Raw genomic sequence first — 21,962 nt, 5'->3', positions numbered from 1 at the left:
GATTTCCGTGAAATTTCACACGCACATTCCCAGTAGGCCGAGGAAGAAATGCCACCCTTTTCACATTGGCCTGTTATAGCGCCACCAGCAGGTCTAATTTAGCAAAACACATTTTTGGAACAAAATGCCTCAAATCATGAATGCAGTGTCCGATTGCCGTGAAAGACCTAAGAATAAATGGCACCCTTTTCACATTGGCCTATTATAGCGCCACCAGGAGGCCAGAATAACGCACCTGACCTGGCGGAGACCTGTGCTCCGAGGAGCACTTTTTCTAGTTTACACTGTAAACCTGTGATGTGACAATAAAGTTATTTACACTGTAAACCTGTGATGTGACAATAAAGTTATTGTCTCCGCCAGGCCAAAGGCATGGCGAGAGAGTATGTTTTACCCTCCGTCCGTCCGTCCGTCCGTCCGTCCATGTGTGTGTGTGTGTCCGTCCGTCCGTCCGTCCGTCCTGTCTGTGTGTTAGCAGCTAATCTCCGGCACCGTTGGCCCCGGTCGCTCCGAAACTGTGCACACACACTCACTGGATGCCAATTCAGAACCTCTGCCCACATTTTTTCACCGATTTGTGCAAAACACATTTTTTAACATTACTCCTACAGATTTTATCCAAACGTCATGCAAATCGGTACACAGTATCTCTATAGTCATGTGATCAACACGGATCTGTCCGATTTCCCATATTCCATCCTGATTGGCTAAGGTTCGCTTCCAAAGTTTGCAGGATTGGTCCGTTTTGAACAAAAAGCCTCAAACTATGCACGCAGCTTGCGATTTCCGTGAAATTTCACACGCACATTCCCAGTAGGCCGAGGAAGAAATGCCACCCTTTTCACATTGGCCTGTTATAGCGCCACCAGCAGGTCTAATTTAGCAAAACACATTTTTGGAACAAAATGCCTCAAATCATGAATGCAGTGTCCGATTGCCGTGAAAGACCTAAGAATAAATGGCACCCTTTTCACATTGGCCTATTATAGCGCCACCAGGAGGCCAGAATAACGCACCTGACCTGGCGGAGACCTGTGCTCCGAGGAGCACTTTTTCTAGTTTACACTGTAAACCTGTGATGTGACAATAAAGTTATTTACACTGTAAACCTGTGATGTGACAATAAAGTTATTTACACTGTAAACCTGTGATGTGACAATAAAGTTATTTACACTGTAAACCTGTGATGTGACAATAAAGTTATTTACACTGTAAACCTGTGATGTGACAATAAAGTTATTCTATTAATTCTTTCTTTCTTTCTTTTTTAGTGTTTTACATTTAAGAATAAACCTCATTAACATGAGGATCCACTTGTTTGATCCACTCATGGAGAGGAGCAGTGGCGTGCACAGACATTTTGAGGGGCAGGTGCTCAAGTAAATTATACTTTTTTTGTTTACTTGGTGCTCTTTCTTTCCCTCTACACCTATACCTCTTTGGCGGACCCCCTGTAGTAACTCTGAGGACCCCCTAGGGGTCCCGAACCCCCTGTTGAAGACCCCTGCTGTAAACTGGGGAAAAAAGGGCACTTCTGGTCAAGAGGGCAAAGGGCAGCTGCTCTAGCGCCACCTAGAGTCTATCTGTGCACGTCCCTGGAGAGGAGAGGAGAGTGTGCTCTCCTCTCCTCTTCTCTCTCTCTCTCTCTCTCTCTCTCTCTCTCTCTCTCTCTCTCTCTCTCTCTCTCTCTCTCTCTCTCTCTCTCTCTCTCTCATAACGCCCACCAGTCTCTCTCTCCTCAGTCAGATGTTCTCTGTGGAGGTGAGGCAGAGCGTAGCGGAGCGAGCAGCCAGCCTGTCTATTTCAGGGGGTTTGATGCCCGAGTCATGCCCATAGAGGAGGAGGGTCCCTCCGGGGCAGAACCATCATCATCATCATGGGCCACCCGCCACGCGGAGAGAGAGAGGAAGAGGAGAGAGAGACATAGACGGAGAGCAGCAGCAGCAGCATGGGCCAGCCGCACGGCGACACGGAGCGGGTCGTGATCAACGTGGGAGGGACCCGTCACCAAACCTACCTCGGCACCCTGAGGACCCTGCCCGGGACCCGGCTGGCCTGGCTGGCCGAGGCCGATCCACAGCACGGACCCTTTCACTATGATGCCTCGGTGAGCTGAACAGAACACAGTGGGGGGGGGGGGGGGGGGGTGGAAGTTTTTTATTTTTTAACTTAAAGGGATATTTCACTTTCAAAAAAACTTTTGGTCATTTTATCGTCTACTCAGGCTTTGTGAGCCCCGTCCGCCCCGCCCCCAGACAGTTTTTAAGTTGCTCGATTCAGTATTTAGATATTTCATATTCATTTTATCAGACACGCCCCCTTCCTATACAAACCCATTGTAACTTCAAACTCCATTTTAACCATGTTAGATTCATCAAAAACACCCGTCCTTGGTTCTGATGACTCATACCGCCCCCCTAATGCGCGAGGGGGCCGTGTTTTTTCAATTACTTTTTTCATTTATTTTTAATATTTCTTTTGGAAAATTAAAAAAAATGTTGTGGAGTATCGCCACAATACCGCCTGTCAGGTAAGCACCACACCAGGGAGAGGCCATGGGACAGAGACAGAGTGAGACCGCGCAGGCAGCGCACCAGCCTGGGCAGCGTCATAGAAGGGCGTTACCTGCCACTCACCATCATGAATCAGCCCCAACTCAGCGCAGCTGCGGCGACAGGTTAGGTGTGGCACCTGGCTACAAGTATGGCTACTCTGTCTCAGTCTGGCATTGGCTCTCCTGGTGACTGGACGGGTGCTACAGGCGGTAAGGCAATATTCTCCACTATTCCCGCACATTGATGAATGCTTGTGAATCGTAGTATTGAAAGGATACTCTTTGTTTACTCCTAGGCAACCTGTGGGAGTTAATCACATTACCCGACACAATGCATGGATAAATGACGATGACGCTGAGGCGCATGGATTCCAAACAGAGACATTGTGATGCATGAAAATACCCCGACGCGGGGCGAACTTTGAGTTTGATCTTTATTATTTGAAGTTATTTGAAGAGTATTACCAAGGACCTGCGGGTCCCATATACGAAAGGTGTTGAATAAATACCCTTAATTGGGCTTGTACCCTGCATTTTGTGTTTGGCTTCGATCAGTTCCCCACATATGGTGGAGAATACGGGTACACTGATCCACGCCAAACCCAAAAAAACATGGAGCATGCCAACGCCCTGACGGCCCTGTTGAGGAGCCAAACCGATTTGCAGACAGCGGTACAAAAGTTAATTGATAGGATTAGCCGTGATGTGGCTAGCACACGCCCACCTAGAGAAGTACTCACCAAATTGACACCAGAAGATGATATTGAAGCGTACCTGGAAGTGTTTGAGCGCACCGCAGCCAGAGAGAGGTGGCCAGTCGGAGACTGGGCCTCGCTCTTGGCCCCGTTCCTCACCGGCGAGGCCCAGCGGGTGTGCCGGGATTTAACCCTCGCTGACGCCCGGAGATACGCCTCACAAGTGAGTCCAAGCTCACTGGAGGCACTCGTGGCCCTCTTAGAAAACCACCAAGTGAGCGTGGACATGATGAGGACCACGCGCACCGAAGCAGCCAAGAGCCCTGGGGAGGAGAAGCCCAGCCGCGATCGTCGAAGGTCGACGCCACCGAACCCATCCGCCGCCCGGACTGAGGCCGCCGTTGCCGAAGGGCCCACCCGAGGCCCACATCAACGCCGCTGTTATGTCTGCGGGCAGGCGGACCATATTTCCTGGTCGTGCCCCGAGAGAGAGCGCGACGTATCCATGGGGACCGCAGCCAGCTCCGACAGCGCGCGGCCCTGCCTGCACACCGGCACCAGCCCGCACCGCCAGACACGCCTGCCCGTGAAGATTGGATGGACCGACACGCACGCCCTGCTGGATTCCGGCAGCGCGGTGACTCTCGTACGAGCGGACCTGGCCGGGAAGCTCAGCGCCGTCACCGTGCCTGTAACCTGTGTCCATGGCGATGTGCGCCACTATCCGGTGACCCAGCTCCGCGTCCAGACGCCCCGGGGAGACGCCGTGGTACCAGCCGGGGTCGTGCCCAACCTGCCCGTGCCGTTGCTGATCGGCGCTGATTGTGTCCTGTTCGCCCGGTACTGGGACCCCGGCCTGCTGCGCGGCACCGCCCGCCACCGTCGCCGACGCGTCCCGCGCCCGGCGCCTCCAGGCGCGCTCCACGCCTGCCCTGCGTTCCGCGCCACCACACCAGCTGGCCTGAGTGACAGCTCCCCGGCAGGAGATGGGGGAGACGAGAGAGACGCGAGAGACGAGAGAGACGAGAGAGACGAGAGAGACGAGAGAGACAAAGAAAAGGAGAGGAGAGGAAAAGACCAGAGACGGGAGGCGGAGGACATGCAGGCCACGTCAAGCCAGGGGGCCGCGGGCCCCGCTGATGTTGCGGACCCCTTCGCCGAATTCCCCGGCGCCGAAGCTCTCGAACCACCCCGGGCTGGGGGGTTCGCCACGGCGCAGTGGACCGACCCGAACCTGGACATGGCGCGCCGGAACGTGGCCGCCATCGACGGGAAGAAATGTGAGGGGGTGAGTGCATTGAGTCACCCATACTTCCTTGTAAAAAAAGACTTGTTATATCGGGGTGTGTTGGACAAGGGGGGGGACCTAGTCGAGCAGCTACTTGCCAAACGTGCCAAAAGAATATGTGTCACGGGTGTTATATTTAGGACATACGCACCAACTAGGAGCGCACTTGGGAAGCCAAAAGACATACGAGCGCATATTGGCCCGCTTCTACTGGCCCGGGGTTAAACGGGCAGTAGAGGACTTTTGCAAAGGCTGCTCTGAATGTCAAAAGACCGCTCCGCGGCCCACGTTTCATAACCCTCTTGTACCAATGCCGATAATTGAAGTGCCGTTTTCACGCCTTGCCATGGACATTGTGGGTCCGTTGCCAAAATCCAGTCGCGGTCACCGCTATATCTTAGTGATACTAGACTATGCCACTCGATATCCCGAGGCCATCCCCCTGCGGGCGGCCTCGGCGAAAGCGGTGGCCCACGAACTATTGATGCTGTTTAGCCCGGTGGGCATAGCTGAAGAAGTACTAACGGATCAAGGCACCTGTTTCATGTCCCGAGTGATGTCACAATTGTATAAATGGCTGAAAGTGAAGCGCATTCGCACCTCCGTCTACCACCCACAGACGGATGGTTTAGTCGAGAGGTTTAACCAGACTTTAAAAAAAATGTTGAAGAAACTAACTGATGTGGACGGGAAAGACTGGGACCAGTTGATTCCGTATGTGCTCTTTGCCATCAGGGAAGTACCGCAATCGTCCACGGGGTTCTCGCCATTTGAGCTTGTGTATGGCCGGAGGCCCCGTGGTTTGTTGGACATCGCCAAAGAGACCTGGGAGCGCCAGCCTTCTCCCCACCGCAGTGTGGTGGAACACGTGGAGCGTCTCCAGGCCCGGGCGAAGACCATCTGGCCCCTGGTACGAGAACATATGGAGAAAGCCCAGCGAGACCAGGCCCGGACCTACAACCGAGGCGCCACGCTCCGCGAGTTCCAGGTGGGAGAGAAGGTCCTGGTGTTGGTCCCCAGCTCGGAATGCAAGTTCCTCGCAAAATGGCAAGGACCATACGAGGTCGTGGAGAAGGTGGGCCCCGTGGACTATCGGGTGAGCCAGCCCGGCAGACGGAAAGGCCATCAGATCTACCATGTGAACATACTGAAAAAGTGGGTCTCGGCCCCCCGACTACCGCTGCCAGCGCTGATGACCGCCGTGCCCGCGCAGACGCTGCCCCCGGTGCCCATCGGAGAAGACCTCGTCCCAGCCCAGACCCAGGACATCAAGGACCTGCTGGGGCGGAACCGGGACATATTCTCCGAACTCCCCGGCCGAACCACGCTGATCCGGCACGACATCCGCACGGACCCGGGGAAGGTAGTGCGCCAACGGCCATATCGCATCCCAGAAGCCAGACGAATCGCCATCAAAGAAGAGGTGGCCAAGATGATCGAGTTAGGAGTAATCGAGGAGTCGTACAGTCCATGGTCCAGCCCGATCGTGATTGTACCGAAGCCGGACGGGACGCTGCGCTTCTGCAACGATTTCCGAAAATTGAATGACGTCTCCGCCTTTGACGCATACCCGGTGCCCCGAGTGGATGAACTGATCGAGCGCCTGGGTCCTGCCCGGTTCGTCAGCACGCTGGACCTGACCAAGGGCTACTGGCAGGTGCCGCTGACGGACCGGGCCAAGGCGAAGACGGCCTTCTCCACGCCCGATGGGCTGTTCCAATACACGGTGCTGCCGTTTGGAGTCCATGGCGCGCCCGCCACATTCCAACGGCTGATGGACCGTGTACTCCGCCCCCACCGAGACTACGCTGCCGCGTACCTAGACGACATCGTGATCCACAGCCCGAGCTGGAGCCTCCATCTGCAGCACCTCCACGCCATCCTTGGGGCGCTCAGACGAGCCGGGCTGACAGCGAATGCAAAAAAGTGCCGCATCGGCCTGACGGAGACCGACTACTTGGGGTTTACGATCGGACGAGGATGCGTGCGGCCCCAGACGCGTAAAGTGGAGCGGATTCGGGAATGGCCCCATCCTGTCACGAAAAAGCAAGTAAAATCGTTCCTTGGCCTTATGGCTTATTATCAAAAATTTGTGAAAAACTATTCTACCATTGCAGCCCCACTGTATGAGCTGACGTGTCAAAAACGCCCCAACCACATTGTCTGGACGGCCGAGACGGAGGCCGCGTTCCAGAAATTGAAGAGCGCGCTCTGTGAGGAGCCAGTATTGAAAGCCCCCGACTTCAGCCGGCCCTTCGTCCTCCACACAGACGCGTCGGGCACCGGGTTGGGGGCGGTCCTCGCACAGGTATTTGATGGAGAGGAACATCCAATTACCTACGTGAGCAGAAAATTACTAGACCATGAGAAAAATTACGCAACAGTAGAAAAAGAGTGTTTAGCGGTGAAATGGGCAATTCACCACCTGCGCTATTACCTGTGGGGCCGTACCTTTACCCTCATTACAGATCATGCACCCCTAAAATGGATGGCCACCAATAAAGACCGGAACGCCAGAGTGACGCGGTGGTTCCTGGAGCTGCAGGACTACTGTTTTAAGGTGGAGCACCGGCCCGGGAAGGAGATTCCACACGCAGACGCACTGTCCCGAATGTATGAAGTAGAGGAGCTGGAAGCCCCCGGACCAAGCGGCGGGCTTAGGGGGGGGATATGTGGAGTATCGCCACAATGCCGCCTGTCAGGTAAGCACCACACCAGGGAGAGGCCATGGGACAGAGACAGAGTGAGACCGCGCAGGCAGCGCACCAGCCTGGGCAGCGTCATAGAAGGGCGTTACCTGCCACTCACCATCATGAATCAGCCCCAACTCAGCGCAGCTGCGGCGACAGGTTAGGTGTGGCACCTGGCTACAAGTATGGCTACTCTGTCTCAGTCTGGCATTGGCTCTCCTGGTGACTGGACGGGTGCTACAGGCGGTAAGGCAATATTCTCCACTATTCCCGCACATTGATGAATGCTTGTGAATCGTAGTATTAAAAGGATACTCTTTGTTTACTCCTAGGCAACCTGTGGGAGTTAATCACATTACCCGACACAATGCATGGATAAATGACGATGACGCTGAGGCGCATGGATTCCAAACAGAGACATTGTGATGCATGAAAATACCCCGACGCGGGGCGAACTTTGAGTTTGATCTTTATTATTTGAAGTTATTTGAAGAGTATTACCAAGGACCTGCGGGTCCCATATACGAAAGGTGTTGAATAAATACCCTTAATTGGGCTTGTACCCTGCATTTTGTGTTTGGCTTCGATCAGTTCCCCACAATGTATACAATAAAAAAGTAAAATAAAATAAATGAAAAAAATAATCGGAAAAACACGGCCCCCTCACGCATTAGGAGGGCAGGGTGAGTCACCAGAACCAAGGACGGGTGTTTTTGATGAATCTAACAGGTTAAAATGGAGTTTGAAGTTACAATGGGTTTGTATGGGAAGGGGGCGTGTCTGATAAAATGAATATCAAATATCTAAATACTGAACCGAGCAACTTAAAAACTGTCTGGGGGGTTCACAAAGGCCTGAGTAGACGATAAAATGACCAAAAGTTTTTTTTAAAGTGAAATATCCCTTTAAGTAAAAGTAATCAACAGTGGTGGAAAAAGTTATCTAATTCAATCGAGTAAAAGTATCAATAAACGCAATGTAAAAATGTTACTCATGAGCAAAAAAGTACAAAAGTATTGGCATCAAAATACGCCATGTGACGTGTTGTGAGCTTGTAGATCTGCTATTTTCAAAAAGCCAAAGTTATAGTTGAAGTGGTCTACAAAGTAGACCCTCCAGAAAAACGCGGGCTAAAACTCTTGATTATGTGATGAAATATGCTTTTTTTTTGCAATCTTATGCGGTGAAATTGCGCGAAGTTGCGAAATATGCAGAAAGTTATGAAATATGTGGCATGCGAAAAGTTGCGAAAAAGGTGAAAAGTTGCGAAATATGCGATGCGAAGCGCATATTATGCAATGTGATGCGCATATTATGCGATGTGATGCGCATATTATGCGATGCACATATTATGTGATGCACATATTATGTGATGCATATATTATGCGATGCACATATTATGCGATGCACATATTATGCGATGCACATATTATGCGATGCACATATTATGCGATGCACATATTATATATTATGCGATGCACATATTATGCGATGCACATATTATGCGATGCACATATTATGCGATGCACATATTATGCGATGCACATATTATGCGATGCATATATTATGCGATGCACATATTATGCGATGCACATATTATATATTATGCGATGCACATATTATGCGATGCACATATTATGCGATGCACATATTATGCGATGCACATATTATGCGATGCACATATTATGTGATGCATATATTATGTGATGCATATATTATGCGATGCACATATTATGCGATGCATATATTATGCGATGCACATATTATGCGATGCACATATTATGCGATGCACATATTATGCATATTATGCGATGCATATATTATGCGATGCACATATTATGCGATGCACATATTATGCGATGCACATATTATGCGATGCACATATTATGCAATGTGATGCGCATATTATGCGATGTGATGCGCATATTATGCGATGCACATATTATGTGATGCATATATTATGCGATGCACATATTATGCGATGCACATATTATGTGATGTGATGCGCATATTATGCGATGTGATGCGCATATTATGCGATGCACATATTATGTGATGCATATATTATGTGATGCACATATTATGCGATGCACATATTATGCGATGCACATATTATGCGATGCACATATTATGTGATGTGATGCGCATATTATGCGATGTGATGCATATATTATGCGATGCACATATTATGCGATGCACATATTATGCGATGCACATATTATGCGATGCACATATTATGCGATGCATATATTATGCGATGCACATATTATGCGATGCATATATTATGCGATGCACATATTATGCGATGCACATATTATGCGATGCACATATTATGTGATGCACATATTATGTGATGCACATATTATGCGATGCACATATTATGCGATGCACATATTATGCGATGCATATATTATATGATGCACATATTATGCGATGCAGCCTTTTTGAAAAAAACGTTACCCCCGCATAATTATGCGCCATTTTGCTGATTATGCGGTAAATTCTGCGATCGCATAATCGCATTTTTCTGGAGGGTCTAACAAAGGAACTAGTAACTTATGCAAATACAGTAGGTCTATCAGTAGGCCTACTGTAGGTCTACTGTAGGTCTACTGAGTGTAAGTAGACCTACACAGGGACGTGCACAGATATACTCTAGGTGGAGCTAGAGCACCTGCCCTTTGCCCTCTTGACCAGAAGTGCCCTTTTGAAGAAAAAAAAAATACAGCAGGGGTTTTCCCTCAGTCCGGGACCCCTAGGGGGTCCTCAGAGTTACTACAGGGGGTCCGCCAAATCTTTATGTGATATGATTTTTCTTTTTACCATAACCACTCGAAACCTAGCATCCCTTTTCTGAGGAGAACTTTAGCCAAAAATAGCCAATCTACAAGCTTCACAACGCCTCGCAGCGCGAGGCGTTGTGAAGCTTGTAGATCGGCTATTTTTGGCAAAGAGGTATAGGTGTAGAGGGAAAAAAGAGCAGACCAAGTAAACAAAAAAAAAGTATACTTTACTTGAGCACCTGCCCCTCAAAATGTCTGTGCACGCCACTGGACCTACAGTTAGGTCTACTTACTGAGACTCATTGTAACTGTTGCCTCTTGCCAGGCGGAGGAGTTCTTCTTCGACCGCCACCCGGGCGTCTTCTCCCACATCCTGAACTACTACCGCACGGGGCGTCTGCACTGCCCGGCCGACGTGTGCGGACCCCTGTACGAGGAGGAGCTGGCCTTCTGGGGCCTGGACGAGACGGACGTGGAGCCCTGCTGCTGGACCACCTACCGGCAGCACCGCGAGGCAGAGGAGGCGCTGGACAGCTTCGGAGGGGGTCCCGCGGGAGGGGGTCCCACGGAGGCGGAGGAGGAGGAGGGGGGTCCGGAGGACGCGGGAGGGGGAGGAGGGGACGGATCGGGGATGGACGGAGACGACGAGATGATGGAGATGACCAAGAGGCTTCCCCTGGGGGGGGATTCCCCCGAGGGGGGGGGGGGCTGGTACCGGGGGTCCGCCACGGGGAACAAGTGGAAGCGCTGGCAGAGGAGGACGTGGGCGCTGTTCGAGGACCCCTACTCCTCCAAGTACGCAAGAGTGAGTAGAACGTTTTGCTCGTGGATATGTTACAGTACATGCAGGCAGTGGTGGAAAGTAACTAAGTACATTTACTCAAGTACTGTACTTAAAGTGGAATGCCACTCATTTTCAACATTGAACCATGTCATAATATACCTTAAGGTCTTTGCAGACAGGGTGAACCATGTCATAATATACCTTAAGGTCTTTGCAGATGTAAAGGGTGCAATGTTTCACACGGAAAAAAACGGACAATATCATTTTTTAAAAGAACACATGGTTCTCTATGACCTCATTCATGAGGTCATAGAGAACCATTCACTAGAATGGTGAACCTGTGCTCCTCGGAGCACAGGTCTCCGCCAGGTCAGGTAGGTTATTCTGGCCTCCTGGTGGCGCTATAACAGGCCAATGTGAAAAGGCTGCCATTTATTCTTAGGCCTTTCACGGCAATCAGACACTGTATTCATGATTTGAGACATTTTGTTCCGAAAATGTCTGTTGCTGTTAAAATGATGCCTGCTGGTGGCGCTATAACAGGCCAATGTGAAAAGGGTGGCATTTCTTCCTCTGCCTAGTGGGAATGTGTTTGTGAAATTTCACGGAAATCACAAGCTGTGTTCATGATTTGAGGCTTTTTGTTCACAACGGACCAATCCTGCAAACTTTGAAAGCGAACCTTAGCCAATCAGGATGGAATATGGGAAATCGGACAGATCCGTGTTGATCACATGACTATAGAGATACTGTGTACCGATGTGCATGATGTTCTGTCTGTAAGAGTAATATCCAAAAATATAGGTTTTGCACAAATCGACCTCCTGGTGGCGCTATAACAGGCTCATGTGAAAAATTCTGAATTGGCATCCAGGGAGTGTGTGTGCACAGTTTCGCAGCGACCGGGCAAACCGGGTGCCGGAGATTAGCTGCTCACACACGGACAGGACACACGGACGGACGGACGGACAGGGTGCAAAACATACTCTCTCCCCATGCCTTTCAGGGTTAGGGTAACTCTATGAGAAAAATAAATAAGGCAAACACTAATGCAGCACTAATAATGGGACGGCAGTGGCTCAGGGGTAGAGTGGCCGGTAGAGCAACCGCAAGGTTTCCAGTTCGATCCCGGGCTCCCCCACAATTAGTGTCAAAGTGTCCTTGAGCAAGACGCTGAACCCCTAATTGCTCCCGATGAGCAGGTTGGTGCCTTGCATGGTTTCCTCCTCCATCGGTGTGTGAATGTGTGAATGAATGGGTGAATGTGATGCACAATCTATGTAAAGCGCCTTGGATAAAGATGCTATATAAATGCACCATATACTAATAAACAAAACCCAACTGGTAAGGACTCTCTTCAGGCTAAACCTTAATCACACAAGACCTACAGCTCTCCCTCAGAGATGTTCCTGTGTTCCTGCCTACTTCTGACTGCTTATCTGTTTCTACAGCCTCCTTTAAATAGGGAGTGTATTCTAACCTTATTCCTAACCTTAACCGTAACCCTAACCCTATGCCTAAACAGTTAGGCTACAGTATTAATGATACAGTGTGGAAAGTATCTATCAGAACGATAGCGCACCCTACAGTGCAACTGGGGAATAGTATTCTACATGTACCCTGTTGTACATCCTCATGGCTACCTGCACAACAACAACAACAATGCAATCCAGTTCCTTTAGCTTCAGAGCTGCAGTGAGTGATGCTGGAGAGTCTTCTTCACACAGAGGACACTGTGGGGGAGTTCTGGCATGTTGGACTTTTAATGTGTGCTAGAGAGAGACAGGGTACAGCCTGGCCTCTTTATGGAGAGGAGAGGTCCGTCCTTCCGTCCTTCCGCACGTGTGTCCATCCGTCAGCGTGCCAGCGAGCCAGACAGACACATTGTGCCAGAAATGGTTTATTTAGATCGAGGGACTCGAGGGCTTTATGAGGAAGAATGAATGAGCTTTAACAGTGAGGGACAGTGTATTTAACATACTGTATATTTAACAGTGAGGGACAGTGTATTGAACAGACTGTATTTAACAGTGAGGGACAGTGTATTTAACAGTGAGGGACAGTGTATTTAACAGTGAGGGACAGTGTATTTAACAGTGAGGGACAGTGTATTTAACAGACTATATTTAACAGTGAGGGACAGTGTATTTAACAGACTATATTTAACAGTGAGGGACAGTGTATTTAACAGACTGTATATTTAACAGTGAGGGACAGTGTATTTAACAGACTGTATATTTAACAGTGAGGGACAGTGTATTTAACAGACTGTATATTTAACAGTGAGGGACAGTGTATTTAACAGACTGTATATTTAACAGTGAGGGACAGTGTATTTAACAGACTATATTTAACAGTGAGGGACAGTGTATTTAACAGACTGTATATTTAACAGTGAGGGACAGTGTATTTAACAGACTGTATTTAACAGTGAGGGACAGTGTATTTAACAGACTGTATATTTAACAGTGATGGACAGTGTATTTAACAGACTGTATATTTAACAGGGTGATTCTCAGCTCTCTGCTTCCTGCCTACAGCTATCGTCTTCATCCTGAAGTAGAGCAGGGCAGCCCTGTACCAACCTGGAGCTGTAAATAACTCTTACACACACACACACACACACACACACACACACACACACACACACACACACACACACACACACACACACACACACTCGTTCACACCGTTCGTTGAAAAAATAGGCTTCATTTAAGATTTCAACAGAACGTCAACACGTGGCATTTGTAAGATGTCCCACTTTTGAACGGACAAGGTCAAAATGTTGTTTTGTGAGCTTGTAGATCGGCTAGTTCTGCTATTTGTTGGAAAAATATTGAAAAGCATAAAATAGATGTTGAGTGGTTGATGTAGGGAGTCTGCACAGCTCACATTTCAGGTAGGAAACATACTAAATACGGTATTAGTTTAGTTCATTGATTCTATAAATATTAGAGCCAGACTCTGAGAGCTGGGAGGACGGTCTCTTCCACTCTGAGTGAACGTTGGTGAGATGGTTTATCTTTACCGGCTTATTTTAGGAGGTCTGCAATTTAGCCTTCAGAGACATGGTGTAATACCATGATGTGGTGTACAGTATATTTACTCAAGTACTGTACTTAAGTACAATTTTGAGGTACTTTACTTTACTGGAGTATTTCCAATTTCCAGTACTTTTACTTCTACTCCACTACATCTCTGAGACAAATATTATACTTTTACGCCACTAGAATTATTAGAAAACTTTAGTTACTTTTTAGATTTAGATTATTATTACAAAACATACATTAACCACTTCAGCCCTATATATATACATTTCGGCCATTTGAAAATGGGCGATCTACAAGGTCACAATGAGTCGCGATAGGACGCATTGTGAGCTTGTAGATCTGCTATTTTCAAAAGATTCTAGTCGGGTGGCAAAGGAGGCAAGTCGTGGCAAAAGTCGTGGCTATGTCGGCCTCGTTGTCGGATTTCACCCCCTCTCCTGCAGGCCTGAGATCACTTTTAAAGCTACTTTTTGTCTCACCTGTGAGCTTGTCATCCAGAACAAACCCCAAATAAATGACCTCATCTCTGCTTCAGGATGTAATGGTGAATAAATGACCTCATCTCTGCTTCAGACTGTAATGGTGAATAAATGACCTCATCTCTGCTTCAGTATGTAATGGTGAGGCCAGAGGACTTATTGAGGTTGGTGTTTGACCCAAACTTCTTTTTGTGATGGATTCATCTCTCCTAAAACCACTCCACATGATGAATGGAACAATGCATGGACACGCACACACGCGCACAAACACACACGCACGCACGCACGCACGCACGCACGCACGCACGCACGCACGCACACACACACACACACACACACACACACACACACACACACACACACACACACACACACACACACACACACACACACACACACACATGAAAAATAGGCTTCATTTAAGATTTCAACAGAACGTCAACACGTGGCATTTGTAAGATTCATTAGAAATAGGCTTCATTTAAGATTTCACACACACACACACACACACACACACACACACACACACACACACACACACACACACACACACACACACACACACACACTTCAAAGTGTGTTGCTTCTATTTCTAAGAAACCTGTATAGCCTCAGACAGGGAGAATATATCAGCGCTGTCCGGTCCAAAACCCTTCTTTTTTAATCATTAATTTTAAAGCAATTAACATAGTGAAAATAGCAGATCTACAAGCTCACAATGCGTCACAACGTGTTGTGAGCTTGTAGATCTGCTATTTTCACCGCACTGTTGTTAGAGTCTTGTAAGATGAACTAGAACACTGGGTTGGGTTGTGCCTGAAACCAGCCTTATCAGAGCCAGAATTAGAGCAAAGAAAAGAGCTTGGAGATTTATTTATATTTATTCTACAATCTATTTTATATGTAATATCCAGCTGGTTGCAAACATGGAGGACAATGTTTGTGTGTGGAGGAATGGGGAGGAGTATAAAGTATAAAGTACAGATACTCAAAGTAAATGTACTTAGTTAGTGTCTGTCTGTCTGTCTGTCTGTCTGTCTGTCTGTCTGTCTGTCTGTCTGTCTGTCTGTCTGTCTGTCTGTCCTCCTGTTCTCCCTTCCGTCTGCACAAACAGGGTGCACTGAAGCACTCTTTCCCACAGAAGTGTGTGTGTGTGTGTGTGTGTGTGTGTGTGTGTGTGTGTGTGTGTGTGTGTGTGTGTGTGTGTGTGTGTGTGTGTGTGTGTGTGTGTGTGTGTGGTTCTAATTCCTTAACGATGGTCAGAGATGCTTTCTGTTTTCCTGACACAAAAACATTTCACACATATCAGCTACTGTTACTTTACACTGTGGGCATTTACCAGGCTAGGCATCCTGGAGGAATGTGGGCCAAACTAAACTAGGCTAAATAACATGATATGTTTACTTAAACTAACCCCCTCATTTATGTTCTTTATCTCTGCTTCTGGTCACATGCATTTGTACAGCGGTGGGAAAAGTACTCAAATTCTTCACTTAAGTAAAAGTATCAATACTGCAATGTAGGTACTCTGTTACTTTTACTCAAGTCAAAATTGACTTGAGAAAAAGTACAAAAGTATTGGTATGAAAATGTACTGAAAGTACCAAAAGTAAAAGTACTCAATATGCAAAATGTCCCATTTCACAAGTTTTCAAATGTATAAAACGTCTAAAAATCTTTTTTCAAATGGCCAAAATAATATAGGGATGAAGTGGTTAATGTATGTTTTGTAATAATAATCAAAATCTACAAAGCAACTAGTAACTAAAAAATATTTGAATAGCCAATATAAAATGTGGATAAAGTGGTTAAAATGATTGTGACATTTTATTATTAAAAAAATTGCTGGGGACCCCCTGGTATCCCCCCAAGGACCCCTGGGGGTCCCCGGACCCCACTTTGAAAACCAATGTAGTAGGCTATACAAAGAATGACTGAGAGGAAGAATTATGTTCAGGATGTCATTTGCATACAGATGTGAGGAGACGGCATTTCATTGACTACATTAAAACATATTATATTGTATTTTAAAACCATAGATTAGCTGTTTCCGCTACTTTTGAATGATATAGGTCTGTACGACGAAGTGGCATTAATGGGGAGGGGACATAAGACCATTAAAAGTGACCGATTGGCCAAGTCAAGAGATGCAAAGTTTGGGGTTTTTATTTGAACCCAAACATCTTCCACCAACAGTTACATGCAGCATAAAAGAGTGAAGGTCAGGCCTTAACCCTTTAATACCGGGAACGCATCTGTGTGTTCTCTATGCCAATGGTTCTCAAACTTTTTCATGTCAAGGACCCCCAAATTGACACTTATTAGCCCGCGGACCCCCATTTCAAAAGATATGCCAGGGACCCCCATAAGAGAAGATTTTTTTTACGGCTCTCTAGCAGTGATTCTCAACCGTTTTAATTTGAAGGACCCCCAGTTTGACATGCATTAGAGCTACGGACCCCCATTTAATGGCATTTATATCACTTGGACCGCAATTTATATTGTAAAATCAATGCTAATTTAACTCTGAAAGTGTACAAATGGAACCAAATGGACCCATAAGGGTCCATTTGGTTTCTACCCATCATTTAGCTGGGGACCCCCTGGAACCCCCTCAAGTACCCCTGGGGGTCCCCGTACCCCACTTTGAGAACCAATGCTCTATGTGTTCCAGTGGGTTGTCTTCACCTCTCTGTTCTTCTCTCTATGTGTTCCAGTGGGTTGTCTTCACCTCTCTGTTCTTCTCTCTATGTGTTCCAGTGGGTTGTCTTCACCTCTCTGTTCTTCTCTCTATGTGTTCCAGTGGGTTGTCTTCACCTCTCTGTTCTTCTCTCTCTATGTGTTCCAGTGGGTTGTCTTCACCTCTCTGTTCTTCTCTCTCTATGTGTTCCAGTGGGTTGTCTTCACCTCTCTGTTCTTCTCTCTCTATGTGTTCCAGTGGGTTGTCTTCACCTCTCTGTTCTTCTCTCTGTGTGTTCCAGTGGGTTGTCTTCACCTCTCTGTTCTTCTCTCTGTGTGTTCCAGTGGGTTGTCTTCACCTCTCTGTTCTTCTCTCTCTATGTGTTCCAGTGGGTTGTCTTCACCTCTCTGTTCTTCTCTCTGTGTGTTCCAGTGGGTTGTCTTCACCTCTCTGTTCTTCTCTCTATGTGTTCCAGTGGGTTGTCTTCACCTCTCTGTTCTTCTCTCTCTATGTGTTCCAGTGGGTTGTCTTCACCTCTCTGTTCTTCTCTCTATGTGTTCCAGTGGGTTGTCTTCACCTCTCTGTTCTTCTCTCTGTTCCAGTGGGTTGTCTTCACCTCTCTGTTCTTCTCTCTATGTGTTCCAGTGGGTTGTCTTCACCTCTCTGTTCTTCTCTCTATGTGTTCCAGTGGGTTGTCTTCACCTCTCTGTTCTTCTCTCTATGTGTTCCAGTGGGTTGTCTTCACCTCTCTGTTCTTCTCTCTATGTGTTCCAGTGGGTTGTCTTCACCTCTCTGTTCTTCTCTCTCTCTGTGTGTTCCAGTGGGTTGCCTTCACCTCTCTGTTCTTCTCTCTGTGTGTTCCAGTGGGTTGTCTTCACCTCTCTGTTCTTCTCTCTATGTGTTCCAGTGGGTTGTCTTCACCTCTCTGTTCTTCTCTCTATGTGTTCCAGTGGGTTGTCTTCACCTCTCTGTTCTTCTCTCTCTATGTGTTCCAGTGGGTTGTCTTCACCTCTCTGTTCTTCTCTCTCTATGTGTTCCAGTGGGTTGTCTTCACCTCTCTGTTCTTCTCTCTCTATGTGTTCCAGTGGGTTGTCTTCACCTCTCTGTTCTTCTCTCTATGTGTTCCAGTGGGTTGTCTTCACCTCTCTGTTCTTCTCTCTCTATGTGTTCCAGTGGGTTGTCTTCACCTCTCTGTTCTTCTCTCTATGTGTTCCAGTGGGTTGTCTTCACCTCTCTGTTCTTCTCTCTATGTGTTCCAGTGGGTTGTCTTCACCTCTCTGTTCTTCTCTCTCTATGTGTTCCAGTGGGTTGTCTTCACCTCTCTGTTCTTCTCTCTATGTGTTCCAGTGGGTTGTCTTCACCTCTCTGTTCTTCTCTCTATGTGTTCCAGTGGGTTGTCTTCACCTCTCTGTTCTTCTCTCTATGTGTTCCAGTGGGTTGTCTTCACCTCTCTGTTCTTCTCTCTATGTGTTCCAGTGGGTTGTCTTCACCTCTCTGTTCTTCTCTCTGTGTGTTCCAGTGGGTTGTCTTCACCTCTCTGTTCTTCTCTCTATGTGTTCCAGTGGGTTGTCTTCACCTCTCTGTTCTTCTCTCTATGTGTTCCAGTGGGTTGTCTTCACCTCTCTGTTCTTCTCTCTCTATGTGTTCCAGTGGGTTGTCTTCACCTCTCTGTTCTTCTCTCTCTATGTGTTCCAGTGGGTTGTCTTCACCTCTCTGTTCTTCTCTCTCTATGTGTTCCAGTGGGTTGTCTTCACCTCTCTGTTCTTCTCTCTATGTGTTCCAGTGGGTTGTCTTCACCTCTCTGTTCTTCTCTCTCTATGTGTTCCAGTGGGTTGTCTTCACCTCTCTGTTCTTCTCTCTATGTGTTCCAGTGGGTTGTCTTCACCTCTCTGTTCTTCTCTCTATGTGTTCCAGTGGGTTGTCTTCACCTCTCTGTTCTTCTCTCTCTATGTGTTCCAGTGGGTTGTCTTCACCTCTCTGTTCTTCTCTCTATGTGTTCCAGTGGGTTGTCTTCACCTCTCTGTTCTTCTCTCTCTTTGTGTTCCAGTGGGTTGTCTTCACCTCTCTGTTCTTCTCTCTATGTGTTCCAGTGGGTTGTCTTCACCTCTCTGTTCTTCTCTCATGTGTTCCAGTGGGTTGCCTTCACCTCTCTGTTCTTCTCTCTCTCTGTGTGTTCCAGTGGGTTGTCTTCACCTCTCTGTTCTTCTCTCTATGTGTTCCAGTGGTTTGTCTTCACCTCTCTGTTCTTCTCTCTATGTGTTCCAGTGGGTTGTCTTCACCTCTCTGTTCTTCTCTCTGTGTGTTCCAGTGGGTTGTCTTCACCTCTCTGTTCTTCTCTCTATGTGTTCCAGTGGGTTGTCTTCACCTCTCTGTTCTTCTCTCTGTGTGTTCCAGTGGGTTGTCTTCACCTCTCTGTTCTTCTCTCTATGTGTTCCAGTGGGTTGTCTTCACCTCTCTGTTCTTCTCTCTATGTGTTCCAGTGGGTTGTCTTCACCTCTCTGTTCTTCTCTCTATGTGTTCCAGTGGGTTGTCTTCACCTCTCTGTTCTTCTCTCTCTATGTGTTCCAGTGGGTTGTCTTCACCTCTCTGTTCTTCTCTCTCTATGTGTTCCAGTGGGTTGTCTTCACCTCTCTGTTCTTCTCTCTCTATGTGTTCCAGTGGGTTGTCTTCACCTCTCTGTTCTTCTCTCTATGTGTTCCAGTGGGTTGTCTTCACCTCTCTGTTCTTCTCTCTCTATGTGTTCCAGTGGGTTGTCTTCACCTCTCTGTTCTTCTCTCTATGTGTTCCAGTGGGTTGTCTTCACCTCTCTGTTCTTCTCTCTGTGTGTTCCAGTGGGTTGTCTTCACCTCTCTGTTCTTCTCTCTATGTGTTCCAGTGGGTTGTCTTCACCTCTCTGTTCTTCTCTCTATGTGTTCCAGTGGGTTGTCTTCACCTCTCTGTTCTTCTCTCTCTATGTGTTCCAGTGGGTTGTCTTCACCTCTCTGTTCTTCTCTCTATGTGTTCCAGTGGGTTGTCTTCACCTCTCTGTTCTTCTCTCTCTATGTGTTCCAGTGGGTTGCCTTCACCTCTCTGTTCTTCTCTCTCTCTGTGTGTTCCAGTGGGTTGTCTTCACCTCTCTGTTCTTCTCTCTATGTGTTCCAGTGGTTTGTCTTCACCTCTCTGTTCTTCTCTCTATGTGTTCCAGTGGGTTGTCTTCACCTCTCTGTTCTTCTCTCTGTGTGTTCCAGTGGGTTGTCTTCACCTCTCTGTTCTTCTCTATGTGTTCCAGTGGGTTGTCTTCACCTCTCTGTTCTTCTCTCTATGTGTTCCAGTGGGTTGTCTTCACCTCTCTGTTCTTCTCTCTATGTGTGTTCCAGTGGGTTGTCTTCACCTCTCTGTTCTTCTCTCTATGTGTTCCAGTGGGTTGTCTTCACCTCTCTGTTCTTCTCTCTATGTGTTCCAGTGGGTTGTCTTCACCTCTCTGTTCTTCTCTCTATGTGTGTTCCAGTGGGTTGCCTTCACCTCTCTGTTCTTCTCTCTCTCTGCGTTCCAGTGGGTTGCCTTCACCTCTCTGTTCTTCATCCTGGTGTCCATCACCACCTTCTGCCTGGAAACCCACGAGGCCTTCAACCCCATCCACAACCACAGCGACACGGACCCCGTGGACAACACCACCCGCTTCTACCAGCAGGCGGAGACGGTGGCGTACCTGACCTACATCGAGGGCGTGTGCGTGGTTTGGTTCACCGCCGAGTTCCTGATGCGCGTCACCTTCTGCCCCGACAAGCTGGAGTTCATCCGCAACACGCTGAACATCATCGACTTCGTGGCCATCCTGCCCTTCTACCTGGAGGTAATCTGTGTATCTATCTATCTTCTACCTGGAGGTAATCTGTGTGTCTATCTATCTTCTACCTGGAGGTAAATCTCACCATACACACTTACTTTGGTCATAAGGATAATTCCTTTTAACAGGTCGTTCATGAAAGTCCTTGCGGTCTTGTTTCCAATGAGAACCTGTGAGCAATTAGGGGTTAAGAGTCTTGCTCTAAGAGTCTTGCTCCAAGTAAAACGTTTGTGTTACTTGGCTACTAGGCTTGGTTACTACCTTGTTTTATCTTGACCACAATGTTTACATGTTATTTAGACTGATGCTAGGTTCATGGTTTACCTGTGATCCTATGGTTTACTGAGACACTACACTGTCTCTGTATTCTATGATCCTATAGTTTACTGAGACACTACACTGTCTCTGTATTCTATGATCCTATAGTTTAATGAGACACTACACTGTCTCTATGTATTCTATGATCCTATAGTTTAATGAGACACTACACTGTCTCTGTATTCTATGTTCCTATAGTTTACTGAGACACTACACTGTCTCTGTATTCTATGATCCTATAGTTTACTGAGACACTACACTGTCTCTGTATTCTATGATCCTATAGTTTACTGAGACACTACACTGTCTCTGTATTCTATGATCCTATAGTTTAATGAGACACTACACTGTCTCTATGTATTCTATGATCCTATAGTTTAATGAGACACTACACTGTCTCTGTATTCTATGTTCCTATAGTTTAATGAGACACTACACTGTCTCTGTATTCTATGTTCCTATAGTTTAATGAGACACTACACTGTCTCTGTATTCTATGTTCCTATAGTTTACTGAGACACTACACTGTCTCTCTGTATTCTATGTTCCTATAGTTTACTGAGACACTACACTGTCTCTGTATTCTATGTTTCTATAGTTTAATGAGACACTACACTGTCTCTCTGTATTCTATGATCCTATAGTTTACTGAGACACTACACTGTCTCTGTATTCTATGATCCTATAGTTTAATGAGACACTACACTGTCTCTGTATTCTATGTTCCTATAGTTTACTGAGACACTACACTGTCTCTGTATTCTATGTTCCTATAGTTTAATGAGACACTACACTGTCTCTCTGTATTCTAT

General features: G+C 47.2%; 1 protein-coding gene and 1 long non-coding RNA gene across 2 annotated transcripts in view; one reads left to right on the top strand and one right to left on the bottom strand.

The window, feature by feature from the left end:
* Positions 1-855: 855 nt before the first annotated feature.
* LOC311045074 overlaps positions 856-21,962 on the bottom strand; it is a 155,759-nt gene continuing 134,652 nt past the window's right edge. Inside the window, exon 3 of the long non-coding RNA XR_014600748.1 lies at positions 856-1,032. This is a non-coding gene — a long non-coding RNA (uncharacterized lncRNA). The remainder of the gene's footprint in view (positions 1,033-21,962) is intronic.
* The window catches only part of LOC311039309 (voltage-gated potassium channel KCNC1-like), a gene marked incomplete at both ends in the record, with an annotated part of 30,878 nt that continues 10,864 nt past the window's right edge, over positions 1,949-21,962 (top strand). Inside the window, 3 exons of the mRNA XM_084049098.1 lie at positions 1,949-2,107; positions 10,336-10,815; positions 20,539-20,838. Coding sequence (XP_083905224.1) covers positions 1,949-2,107; positions 10,336-10,815; positions 20,539-20,838 — 939 coding nt within the window. The remainder of the gene's footprint in view (positions 2,108-10,335; positions 10,816-20,538; positions 20,839-21,962) is intronic.

This window comes from Gymnoscopelus microlampas (genome assembly GCF_963454915.1).
Source record: "Gymnoscopelus microlampas genome assembly, chromosome: 1".
Taxonomy (NCBI): domain Eukaryota; kingdom Metazoa; phylum Chordata; class Actinopteri; order Myctophiformes; family Myctophidae; genus Gymnoscopelus; species Gymnoscopelus microlampas.
The sequence above is the reverse complement of the archived record's forward strand: the minus strand, read 5'-3'. Positions and strand labels throughout refer to the sequence as shown.